General features: G+C 50.2%; 1 protein-coding gene across 12 annotated transcripts in view; it reads right to left on the reverse strand.

Annotated features, from left to right (window-relative positions):
* LOC140396881 (cytosolic purine 5'-nucleotidase-like) overlaps nucleotides 1-13,525 on the reverse strand; it is a 139,522-nt gene that overhangs the window by 25,459 nt on the left and 100,538 nt on the right. For all 12 annotated transcript variants that reach the window (XM_072485707.1, XM_072485708.1, XM_072485706.1 and 9 more), the window contains 4 exons: nucleotides 10,071-10,128; nucleotides 8,526-8,619; nucleotides 5,943-5,996; nucleotides 1,972-2,055 (listed from right to left, as the gene is read on the reverse strand). In XM_072485707.1, the coding sequence (XP_072341808.1) occupies nucleotides 1,972-2,055; nucleotides 5,943-5,996; nucleotides 8,526-8,619; nucleotides 10,071-10,128 (290 nt within the window). The remainder of the gene's footprint in view (nucleotides 1-1,971; nucleotides 2,056-5,942; nucleotides 5,997-8,525; nucleotides 8,620-10,070; nucleotides 10,129-13,525) is intronic.

Here is a 13,525-nt window from a genome sequence, read left to right on the forward strand (position 1 = left end):
TCGTTTCAGGCAATGGGACCCTGTGTGAGAACCTCTCTGGCTACATCGAGGGCATCTTGAAACCCATCGTACAAGGTACACCCAGCTTCTGTCGCGACACAACGGACTTCCTACAGAAACTCAGCACCCATGGACCAGTTGAACCAGGAACATTCCTCGTCACAATGGACGTCTCGGCACTCTACACCAGCATCCCCCATGACGACGGCATTGCTGCAACAGCCTCAGTACTCAACACCGACAACTGCCAATCTCCAGGCGCAATTCTGCAACTCATCCGCTTCATTCTGGATCACAACGTCTTCACCTTCGACAACAAGTTCTTCATCCAGACGCACGGAACAACCATGGGGACCAAATTCGCACCCCAATACGCCAATATCTTCATGCACAAGTTTGAACAGGACCTACTCACCGCACAGGACCTTCAACCGATGTTATACACCAGATACATCGATGACATTTTTTTCCTTTGGACCCACGGCGAAGAATCACTGAAACGACTACACGATGACATTAATAAGTTCCATCCAACCATCAGACTCACCATGGACTACTCTCCAAAATCAGTTGCATTCTTGGACACACTCGTCTCCATCAAGGACGGTCACCTCAGCACTTCGCTTTACCGCAAACCTACGGATAACCTCATGATGCTCCACTTCTCCAGCTTCCACCCTAAACACATTAAAGAAGCCATCCCCTATGGACAAGCGCTCCGTATACACAGGATCTGCTCAGACGAGGAGGAGCGTAACAGACATCTACAGACGTTGAAAGATGCCCTCGTACGAACGGGATATGGCACTCGACTCATCGATCGACAGTTCCAACGCGCCACAGCGAAAAACCGGACCGACCTCCTCAGAAGACAAACATGGGACACAACCGACAGAATACCTTCGTCGTCCAGTACTTCCCCGGAGCGGAGAAACTACGTCATCTTCTTCACAGCCTTCAACACGTCATTGATGACGATGAACATCTTGCCAAGGTCATCCCCACACCCCCACTACTTGCCTTCAAACAACCGCGCAACCTCAAACGAACCACTGTTTGCAGCAAACTACCCAGTCTTCAGAACAGTGACCACGACACCACACAACCCTGTCATGGCAATCTCTGCAAGATGTGCCAGATCATCGACATGGATACCACTATTACACGTGAGAACACCACCCACCAGGTACGCGGTACATACTCGTGCGACTCGGCCAACGTTGTCTACCTCATACGCTGCAGGGAAGGATGTCCCGAAGCGTGGTACATTGGCGAGACCATGCAGACGCTGCGACAACGAATGAACGGACATCGCGCAACAATCACCAGGCAGGAATGTTCCCTTCCAGTCGGGGAACACTTCAGCAGTCAAGGGCATTCAGCCTCTGATCTCCGGGTAAGCGTTCTCCAAGGCGGCCTTCAGGACCCGCGACAACGCAGAATCGCTGAGCAGAAACTTATAGCCAAGTTCCGCACACATGAGTGCGGCCTCAACCGGGACCTGGGATTCATGTCGCATTACATTCATCCCCCACCATCTGGCCTGCGAAATCCTACCAACTGTCCTGGCTTGGTACAATTCACACCTCTTTAACCTGGGGTTACCCCATCTCTGGATCTGTAAAGATTTAATCACCTGCTAATGCTCGCATTCCAAGCATTGTTTGGCATCTTTGAATTTGTCTATATATGTGTTTCTGGAACAGACCTCTTCATTCACCTGAGGAAGGAGCAGCGCTCCGAAAGCTAGTGACATCGAAACAAACCTGTTGGACTTTAACCTGGTGTTGTAAGACTTCGTACTATAAAGAAAATGACAGTGTTTAGGCTGTAACCTCCAAAGAATTAAACTGTCCTTTTCGACGTGCCGATCGACTTGGTCTGCACCCCAGCCAGTTCTGTATTTATTTCCAATTTCTTTGACCCAGGTCGTTCCTGGAAACACAGAATGAAATGAAATTGAACACTTACATCTGTGTAGGAGTAATCACTGTTGGTAGCAAGGAAAACCTTTCCCACTTCCTTCATTCGACTGAGCAGCAAAGGCAATCGAGCCTGGAGAGGGGAAAAAAGCAGTCAGTCGTAACTCAATTTGTTAACAGTTGTTACCTGGTGGGTGGTGTTCTCACGTGTAATAGTGGTATCCATGTCGATGATCTGGCACGTCTTGCAGAGATTGCCATGACAGTGGAGGTTATGGGACGATTTAACAGAGGTATTTCAATTGGCAAAGTGATGGTACTGAGCAGAGACCAACATATTATTACCGGTAATTGACAACTCTTAAACAATTGGACAGAGTCGCAAGGTGAAATATGTATTTAAGAAAGAGAAATTGTAAACATTTGTTTCTTTTGTACAGAGTACAATACCGTCTGATTATGGATTACGCTGTCAGAGCTAGTGATCAAAGCGGAAACTGGAGCGTCGCAACAATGTCCATTTGCACCCGGGACTCGTCCCCCTGTGACTGGTCTCTCCTGTCCTGCGCCTCAGCCATCAGCAGAACAGTGTGCCCCAACCCTTGGGAGTCCTGACACATGGCTCTGACATTTTGCCCCATGCCTTCCACCACAGCTGCCACCCTTTCAGTGTTGGTCTGGGTGCTACATACAGTCGGCAACATTTCCTGCGCCTTAAGGCACTGGGCTCCTCCAGCTGTACCTGCCGGCACTGGAAAGTTGCAGACACCCCCTCCTTTTTATTCTGATGTGCTTTTGCATCAGCGATAGGATCAGCTTTTCCAGAAGCGCAACACCTGTCCAGGTGAAGATGTTCCCTAGGATTGAGCAGATCTCGAGAGTCCCTGCCTCCACCTGATGTGCTGCAGCATGTGCGTGTGTGTGTGCGGTGCTCTCCTGAGGGTGCTCCGGGGGTGCTGAGAGTCTGGATGGGGGGGTTGTAACCCTGGACGGCCAACATGCAAGACAGAAGAGATGGACTGAGATCTTAGGAAGGACTTGTCTATGGGAGAGGGGTTACCAACTTGCTATCGGGACAACTGCGTGCACTGGCTTTCACGTGGGAACTCCACCGCAGCCACTCCCCTCTCTTCAGCCTCCCATGCAAGTTGCAGGGCCCTTTCCTCTGAGGGGGTGTGGACCCAAATATCTGGGATGACCCCTCCCATTTTCTGACGTTCCCAGCGATTATGGGCCACATCATCCTTGGGGACACAGAAAGGACATTGTGAGACACTGGGAGGTGAGTGTCTTGGGGAGTCTGTAACTGGTGGCATGTGTATGCAAGTCTGCTGGCCAAAGAGGACAATAATTGTGTTGGGGCTTTGTGCAGGGTGGGTTGTAAGGGAGATGCAGGCAGGTGGGGTGTTGTTGACCTCTCGGGAATTCGGGGCTGATGTGAAGAGTGAGGGATGGTAGTGATGCCAGGGGTGCAGAGGTGGTGACGCACATGGGCTGCCCTCATGAGGTTGTGCGTCTTCTTTTGGCATTGCGGGCCAGTGCACCTGGTGAGGCTGCCAGCACTGGCAGCGTCTGCCACCTCATCCCAGGGGCTGTTGAAAACGGTGGGCTTGAGTCTCTGCCCCACCCTGGGGAAGAGGGTGACTGTCCGCTCCTCAATAGCAACCAGCATTCTGTCGACCTCCGACCTCCGGAACCTTGGAGCAGGTTTTCGTGCAGCCATCTTCTTGGATGGAATGACAGTCTGTGGTGAGTGCAGTGCTTAAAATCTGGTCCAGTTTGTCAGACTCTGAACACAAATCCTGACCCCTGTGAATCAGATGCTCGAGGGGCCGGGAATCGCTCGGGTTGCAAGTGGGCAGCATGCTGGTCCACTAGCATGACTTGAATTTCTCCTGGCCAACGCTCCCAGCAGCAGTGCACAGTTCCCGCGATTCAACTCCGGCAGCAGCACTTAAATCTCAAGAACAGAGAATCCAGCGCTTTATTTATCAGTTCCATCAAATTGAGGTTTATTGAGAAAGTAAAAAAGGGATAGTGGGGCTACAAAATATGTTTTAACTTGTTACTATTGTGAGTCAAACAGCAGTGATGGTGGATAGGCTGTCCCCTGTTCCCCTTTGAAGAAGGGGAATACCGGGAATTAACATGCCTGTCCCGTGCCAATGCATCAGGAGTAAGGAATAACAGTTGTTTGTTTTACTTGAAGCAAACAGGTCAATACTCTGCCCACCCATCTAAAATCACATTGTCACTTGCCTGCAAACTTTACCTTCCATTTGCAAATAACAGCAGCAAGGTGGTAAACAGATGCAAAATACATTGTGGGCTGCTTATGACAGTTGCACATATTCCTGAAGGATCACATGTCCTCCCGTGTCCGATCCAGACAAACAGCTCTTTCCCCCACCTCCATCTTCAATATTTTGATAAGAAATAAATGAAAACGTTCATAGAAAATGAAAACAAAAGATAAAGGGCGCGATTCCAGGGGCTGGTTTAGCACACTGGGCTAAATTGCTGGCTTTTAAAGCAGACCAAGGCAGGCCAGCAGCACGGTTCAATTCCCGTACCAGCCTCCCCGAACAGGCACCAGAATGTGGCGACTAGGGGCTTTTCACAGTAACTTCATTTGACGCCTACTTGTGACAATAAGCGATTTTCATTTCATTTCATTTCATTCTCCCAAAGAATTTCTGAGTTTATTTATGGTGGGTTTTTCGGGAAGTTTCCCGCTGTCTCCGCCGACGAGTTTCCCAATTCAATGACACTTAGTCACTTTTTTTGGGCCCAGGGAGTTTCTCACCGGTTCAGCCCACACTTCGAATTTTTGTAGCACTGGGGGTCTGAACTCAGAGATCGGGCCGCTATTTTGAAAGGGTGCCCCTATCTCTAAGTGAACTTGTGGGTCCTCCCACGCATGGGCAATGTCTCCCCCCACACACATGGACACTACCCCAAATTCCCTAAGTGAGGACACCCTGCAAAGGGTCCCTTGCCCCCTGACCCTTTGCAGTGCTACCCTGGCTCTCAGGCACCCTTGTACTGCCACTCTGGCACCCAAGCAGTGCTCCTGCTGGCTTGGTAGTGCCATCCAGGCACCGTGTGAGTGCCAGGGTAGCAGTGCAAAGGTGCCAGCTGGGCAGTGCCAAGGTGCCTGCGTTCCAGGGGGCGGGCCAGGGAGCCACCCTGCACTTTCTCTGACCATGCAGGAGTTTCTGATGGACCACGCAGGATTCTCTGATGGACCCCCCCCCCTTGGTGCCAATCCGCCTGTTCCACGTTTGTGTGGACCGACACTGATCGGCGCCCGGTTGCACCAGGCCGAAGAATTGAGGGAGTGATGGACCATCAATAATAGATGAAGCGAGTTGGAGAACTAAATTGTGGCTTTAATACACTGAGATGTGTGCCTGCCTCCTGCTGATCCCTCACTGGGGGCAGGGCCACAGATCAGCCAGCTATATACAAATCCCGAGGGGCGGAGCCAACAGAAGCAACAACAACAACAACAGTAAGTAACAATGGAACAAACAATTACAGTGAATATATATATATACAGCAGTGAGTAACAGTGGAACGTGGTTCACCACAGGGAGGCTGGTGGATCCCGGGTGAGTAGGTTGTAAGTAGGTTGACGACCTACTTCCAGGAGCGGCGTTTGGTCATGCCCATCTGGGGTTCCGACTCCGATGTCTCGCGGGACTTCAGAGAATCTCGCAAGGCGCGGAGCCTGTCAGGAGGCTCGCTGGAGGCCCCTCCCGGGATTCTCCGGCTGCGTTGTGCTCTCGCTTGAGCACAATGTGACCGGAGAATCGCGCCCATAGTTTAATGTCCCGATGATTTTCCTTCAGGTTGCTCTCAGTAGTTGTCGGGGAGATTAATCTTTAATTCCTGGAGAAGCCAGGTCAATACTGGAGTCTTGACAAAGCTAACCACAATACAGAATGCTATCATCTCAAGGTTCCCTAATACCGCGAGATGTGTTCACATCTGAAAAGCAGCAAGTATTCCACTCACATCTTTCATCACATATCTTTCCAGGTTTCCCAGCGTTTTCTTCTTTAAAGTCCCCTGCAAGGGCAGAGAAAAACATAAAACAACTCCAATAAATTGCAACAAAACAGTCCATAGTTCAAAGCTGCCTCAACTCTTCAAATTAGGGTCTGAAACAATCTGACCTGACCCAAAACCCACCTAGATTTGTGGGTTCAGGTCATTTGCATTTCTCTGCTGTGCACCACTTTCACCCTCCCCACTTGCCCATGGTCAGGTTTGTCCCAATGAAGAGTCTGACCCCTGCAAGGCAAATTTGCAATAATGACTCAAGCACCAAACATGTTGGGTCCATGGTTTTTGCCTCCTGATCATAGAGAGGTTCAGTGTAGAACCTGAAACCTACTTCTTCTGAGCTCCCCTCGAAATAGATGTCTGACAAAAAAACAGATAAAATGAGGCAGAGGGGACCCAGGAACTAGAGAGAACTATTTTGGACATGTGCCAAAAATTGCAAGTGCTCCTCTGCCTCCCTGTTTCCCTCCACAGGGCAAAAACAGGCTTACGTTCAAAGGATGAAATCTCAGCAGCAAACATCTCCACGTCTGCTTGTGCTGAGCAATAAGTGTTTCACAGGTCCAAAGCACAGGAAAATGAGCCCTTATAATGGGAAGGAAATGTCTGCACGCTTCAAATCATGGTCTATACCTGTACTAAATTACCAACGGGGCACCATGTACTTGACTGATGCAACAATGTAGAATTGGTAACAGTACTTCAATATCCTGACACGGAAGGGAATAGAGAGAGATATGACACAGTGAAAGAGACAGAGACACAGTCAGAACAAGGAGAGTGCAACACGCAGAGTGAGACAACAGATACAGAGAGGGAGAGAGTGTGGAAGTGACCAGACAAGGCTAGAGACAGGGATAGACCAAGGGAGAGGAAATCCACAGATCTGACAGATACAGGACTGGATTCTCCGTTCACCGACGGCAAAATCATGTTCGGCGATCAGCCAGAGAATCATAGTTCCCGACCAAATTGGGAGTGGCGCCGCTTTTGCGATGCTCCGCCCCCTCCAAAGTGGCATACACTACGAGTATCGACGGCCTTAGGACATTGCCTGAGGCACCCCCCCCCCCCCCCCCCCCCGCCCCGCTCAATGTTCCGCCCCCGGCCGGCCGGCCGAGTTCCCGACGGCGTCAGTCGCGTGTGGTCTCATCCATCAGGAACTCAGTGTGGCGACTGCAAACTCAGTCCATAAGACCATCAGTCATAGAAGCAGAATTAGGCCACTCAGCCCATTGAGTCTGCTCCGCCATTCAGTCATGGCTGATATTTTTCTCATCCTCATTCTCCTGCCTTCTCCCCATAACCCCTGATCCCCTTATTAATCAAGAACCTATCGAACTCTGTCTTAAAGACATTCAGTGAAGTGGCCTCCACAGCCTTCTGCGGCAAAGAGTTCCACAGATTCACTGAAGAAATTCCTCCTCATCTCTGTTTTAAAGGATCGTCCCTTTAGTCTGAGATTGTGTCCTCCGGTTCTAGTTTTTCCTACAAGTGGAAACATCCTCCCCACGTCCACTCTATCCAGGCCTCGCAGTATCCTATAAGTTTCAATAAGATCCCCCCTCATCCTTCTAGACTCCAACAAGTACAGACCCAGAGTCCTCAACCGTTCCTCATACGTCCAGCGCTGCCACAGTCGGGGGAGGGTCGATGCACGGGCAGGGGGGACTTTATTAGGGGCTGGGGGCACTGTGGGGGGGGTGGTCCGGAGCGCGCAAGTCGGCCAAAGTGCACATGCGCGTCCATGGACCCGGCAATTCTCCGGACCATATCGGTAGCTCGAGCCAGGTGCTCTACGCTGCCAGTATGCTAGCCGCCAGCAACTCGGGGAATCGGTGGCCCTCCCCGGCGTGAGTACATCGCCTCAGAATCGGAGAATCCAGCCCACATTTTCTGACAAACCCAGATTTGATTCCCAGCTAGGTCATTGTCTGTGCTGAGTCTGCACATTCTTCCCCTGCCACCGTGGGTTTCCTCCGGGTGCTCCAGTTTCCTTCCACAAGTCCCGAAAGACGTGCTGTTGGGTGATTTCTCCCTTAGCGTACCTGTACAGGCGCCGGAGTGTGGCGACTAGGGTATTTTCACAGTAACTTCATTGCAGTGTTAATGTAAGCCTACTTGTGACACTAATTAAGATTATTATTATTTATAGTGAGAAATAGATGGTTAACAGGGCATGAAATACAAGTGGATACAGAATCACAGAGAAAGGCAGATGAATAAGGAAAACCTATGAGCAGAAACGAAAGACTGAAAGAATGGGAGAGAGAGAAATAGTGGAAAAATATGGACACAAAGAGAATCAGAAATCGTGGGCCGGGAAAGCTGTGGAAACAGTTTCTGAATCTCAGCTGCAGCTGCAAATCATTACCCATCTCAACGGATGCCTCAAGGCAAGATCTAATTCTTGGGAATAATGAGGATATTGTCACTATCAGCACTGTTAATATTCTCCATTTGTATGCCAATAACGTCAGCATCAGAACCACATGCTCAAATAAACAGGAATATGAAGTTGAGAAATCCTACAGAATCATGCACAAAATCCATTGTGTCTCGCACATCTTGGAACATATTCCGATATGACATGAAGAGGTCACCATGTTTAAAGCCTGCCTCACAGCTAGGAAAGAAACAAAGCAAAATATTAGAATTAACATGATAGTTGTACACTGACCTATTTTATTTATCTTTGGTTGTCCTTTTCAATTTTACCCAAAAAACATTTCTAACTCCTCATTCCCCGTGCATTGAATCAATCTGAACAAGAGCAATTTACATCAAGTCCCATCACAAAGGCACCACGGTGGTACAGTGCTTATCACTGCTGCCTCACAGCTCCACAAACCCGTCTTCAATTCCAGCCTTGGGCGACTGTGTGGAATTTTCACATTCTCACCGTGTCTGCGTGGGTTTCCTCCGGGTGCTCAGGTTTCCTCCCACAGTCCAAAGATGTGCAGGTTAGGTGGATTGGCCATATTAAATTGCCCCTTGGTGTCCAATGATTAGATTAGATTAAGGAGTGATTGGGATAGGATGAGGGAGTGGGCTTGGGTGGGGTGCTCTTGGGTGGAGGGGCTGTTTAGCACAGGGCTAAATCACTGGCTTTGAAAGCAGATCAAGGCAGGGCCAGCAGCACGGTTCAATTCCCGTAACAGCCTCCCTGAACAGGCGCCGGAATGTGGCGACTAGAGGCTTTTCACAGTAACTTACTTGTGACAATAAGCGATTTTCATTTCATTTCATTTTTTTTTTCATTTCAGAGAGTTGGTGCAGACTTGATGGGCCAAATCGCCTCCTTCTGCACTGTAGGGATTGTATGAACATAGCCAATAGTTTCAGGACTCTTCATAGTTTGGAGAAGAGCCTAAACAGAGTAGGAGAGCGATTAAAGAAGGAGATTAGGCTTTTGAAGAGAGAGATCAAGTGGAGCCAAGGATTTGGAGAGAGTTCCAGTGTCGGAGTCCAGTGGGTGAAAGCCCTGACACCAGACAGTAGGGTTTGGGTAACACACATGCTGGAGTTGGAGACAGTGTATGCACATACAGAGATGTCAGGTTAGGGAACATTTCAGATCCAGGAAGCAGTAAGGGTTTGGAGGGACTCGTGGAGGCTGTGGGGCCACCACCATCACACATATGGGAAATAACTCCCAAGTGAGGACGCAAGCTATGGAGTCACTGAGGGTCCCCATCTCGTTAGGTCCCCTCCATCCCCCTTTCGAGCCTCCCCCTTTCAGGACCACCCCCTTCATCCCCCCCAAAACGTCATCACAACTGGTCTCCGCTTGTGGAGACCAGAACGAATCGACCCCGGTTGAGGCATCACCGGTGCAGCCGGTCACTTCTGGGCACAAGATGGCCGCGCATATTTAAATCGATCTGGATCACACCCAGTGAGGGTGAGATCCAGATCCCGCTGGGTGCCACGAATCAGGTGACCCTCGCCTGGGACGAAGCCCGATTTGGGCTTCTCCTGCAATTCACGGGTGATTGAATCGCGCCCATGGACTATATTTAAGTTGTAAAGTGCAAAATACGCCAATATTGTCTGTATGATCGTCTGCACTGTTACCTGCTATATTTTGAGCACTTGATGAAAAAATCCACGAGACAGGCATACAGGTAGGTTTCTGAAACAGGAGAAATCCATGCATGAAGCAGTATAACAATTCCATACACCGACCAAACAATAATCCTAAAGGTCATTTCCTCCTGCAGACACAAGCAGCATAGGAGTGTCTTTTGCCTTCAATTAGATATCAGCATGCTCTTCATATTAATGCAGACAATTTAGATTATCACAAGCATTGTCCAGACTGGAACTGTGGAGGATCGCTCAGCTCAGACCATAAATTCTTGTTACATTGGATTTGTAATTGCGACGAAGAACAATGTCCAGGTTATTCCACTTCTGCATTTGTGGTGGGCTTTACTAAGCTGGCAAGTGCAAAAGCAGTCACTCTAATATTAATCCCTGAATTAGATGTTGCAGAATCAATTGCAGTGGAACAGCTACACGGTTACTCTGGTCTGTGTTGTGCTTGTCCGTCTCTCATGAAGGATCAGACTATGACTGGGATAGAACAAAGAACAAAGAAATGTACAGCACAGGAACAGGCCCTTCGGCCCTCCAAGCCCGTGCCGACCATGCTGCCCGACTAAACTACAATCTTCTACACTTCCTGGGTCCGTATCCCTCTATTAGTCCACAGATGGCAGCACAAGTCTGATAGCTTACCGTCTTCATGTATGATGTTTGACAGACAGTGCTGGCAGGCTATTATTGAATTATGGGGATCAACAACCAACAAGTGCACGGTTTTCAAAGACGGATTCCAAGACTTATAATAATAATCTTAATTAGTGTCACAAGTAGGCTTACATTAACACTGCAATGAAGTTACTGTGCAGTTGACCTTTTTCGTCTTGGATTAAATTGACAATACCTGCCCCATGGTCAATAAATGTAAAGTTCTGAGACTTCCGGGTGCGGCGATGACCAGCTAAGTCGCACATTTTGGCAGCTCCTGGCGGAACGGACTTTTAGGCTCTCAATAAGAGCCCCAACGGCAATTTTAACGGCTAAAAGCACTGTGCGGTAAACCAGAAGGGAGTCCCCCCTGGATACGGATGGAAAAAGGAGAGGAAAGTGGCCGGATTGCGGTGGATCCTTTAGAGCAGCGGCAAGGAAGGCAAGCAAAAACCAAGATGGCGTCGGAAGGTGGCAGTTTAATATGGGGCCCTGAACAACACGAGTTTTTGAAACGCTGCGTGGAAGAGCTTAAAAAGGAGATGAAGAAGGAGCTGTTGGCCCCGATATTACAGGCGATTGAAGGGCTAAAAGATGAGCAAAAGACCCAGGAGCGGGAGCTTCGGGTCATGAAGGCAAAGGTTGCCGAGAACGAGGACGATATACAGGGCCTGGTGGTGAAGACGGAGATGCACGAGGCACACCATAAACGATGTGTGGAAAGGCTGGAGGTGCTGGAGAATAATGCGAGGAGGAAGAATTTAAGGATTCTTGGTCTTCCTGAAGGTGCAGAAGGGGCGGACGTCGGGGCATATGTGAGCACGATGCTGCACTCGTTGATGGGATCGGAGGCCCCGACGGGTCCGCTAGAGGTGGAGGGAGCCTATCGAGTTATGGCGCGAAGACCGAGGGCTGGAGAAATTCCTCGAGCCATAGTGGTGAGATTCCTCCGTTTTAAGGACAGACAGATGGTCTTAAGATGGGCAAAGAAAACTCGGAGCAGTAGATGGGAGAACGCGGTGATCCGCGTATATCAAGACTGGAGTGCGGAGGTGGCGAGAAGGAGGGCGAGCTTTAATCGGGCCAAGGCGGTGCTTCATAAAAAGAAGATCAAATTTGGAATGCTGCAGCCGGCAAGACTGTGGGTCACATATCAAGGGAAGCACCACTACTTTGAAACGGCAGATGAGGCGTGGACATTTATTGTTGAAGAGAAATTGGAATGAGTGGGTTATTAAAAAAGAACGTTCGAGACAAAATGGTGGGGCGAATATGGGGGGCGAAGAGGGGGGAAAAAAGGGGGGAGAGAGGATCTTTATGTTGTTAATCCTGCGACCCGACCCGGTAACTTTTCTCTCTTCCACAGGTTGTGGGGGAGGGAGGGAGGTGGAGGAGTTGGGGGCGTTGGCCATTGGGGGCGGGGCCAAAAGGGAAGCGCGGGCTTTGTTCCCGCGCGATGATAATTATGGCGGGAATAGGGAAGCAGGAAGGAGGGGGCGTCGCACGGTGCGAGCCGAGGTCACGGGGGGAAGCCGAGGTCGGCCAGAGTATGCTGACTTCTGGGAGCAACATGGGGGGTGTAACTACGCTAGTGGGGGATCTAGCGGGGGGGGGGGGGGGGATTTACTGGGTTGCTGCTGCTGGGGAGAAGGGGGAGCTGGTATGGGGTGGGGTGGGCGGGGCGGGGGGGCACCGCCTGGGGGGGACACAGCTGCGTGGGAACCGGGTGAGGAGCTGGGTAAAAGGGGATGGCTAATCAACAAGGGGGGGAGGGGGTAAAGAGCCCCCCAACCCGGCTGATCACGTGGAATGTGAGAGGGCTGAACGGGCCGATAAAGAAGGCACGGGTACTCGCACACCTAAAGAAACTTAAGGCAGATGTGGTTATGTTACAGGAGACACATTTGAAACTGATAGACCAGGTTAGGCTGCGCAAAGAATGGGTGGGGCAGGTGTTTCATTCGGGGCTGGATGCGAAAAACAGGGGGGTGGCTATATTAGTGGGGAAGCGGGTAATGTTTGAGGCAAAGACCATAGTGGCGGATAGTGGGGGCAGATACGTGATGGTGAGTGGCAAATTACAGGGGGAGGCGGTGGTCTTAGTGAACGTATATGCCCCGAACTGGGATGATGCCAACTTTATGTGGCGCATGTTAGGACGTATCCCGGACCTAGAGGTGGGGAAGTTGGTAATGGGTGGAGATTTTAACACGGTGCTGGAACCAGGGCTGGACAGATCGAGGTCCAGGACTGGAAGGAGGCCGGCAGCAGCCAAGGTGCTTAAAGACTTTATGGAGCAGATGGGAGGAGTAGACCCATGGAGATTTAGTAGACCTAGGAGTAAGGAGTTTTCGTTTCTCTCCGATGTCCACAAAGTTTATTCGCGAATAGACTTTTTTGTTTTGGGAAGGGCGCTGATCCCGAAGGTGAGGGGGACGGAGTATACGGCCATAGCTCTTTCGGATCACGCTCCACATTGGGTGGACTTGGAGATAGGGGAGGAAAACGAACGGCGTCCACCCTGGAGAATGGACATGGGACTAATGTCGGATGAGGGGGTGTGTCTAAGGGTGAGGGGGTGTATTGAAAAGTACTTGGAACTCAATGATAATGGGGAGGTCCAGGTGGGAGTTGTCTGGGAGGCGCTGAAGGCAGTGGTTAGAGGGGAGCTGATATCAATCAGGGCACATAAAGGAAAGCAGGAGAGTAGGGAACGGGAGCGGTTGCTGCAAGAACTTCTGAGGGTGGACAGGCAATATGCAGAGGCACCGGAGGAG

This window comes from Scyliorhinus torazame, chromosome 20, assembly GCF_047496885.1.
Source record: "Scyliorhinus torazame isolate Kashiwa2021f chromosome 20, sScyTor2.1, whole genome shotgun sequence".
NCBI classification, from domain to species: domain Eukaryota; kingdom Metazoa; phylum Chordata; class Chondrichthyes; order Carcharhiniformes; family Scyliorhinidae; genus Scyliorhinus; species Scyliorhinus torazame.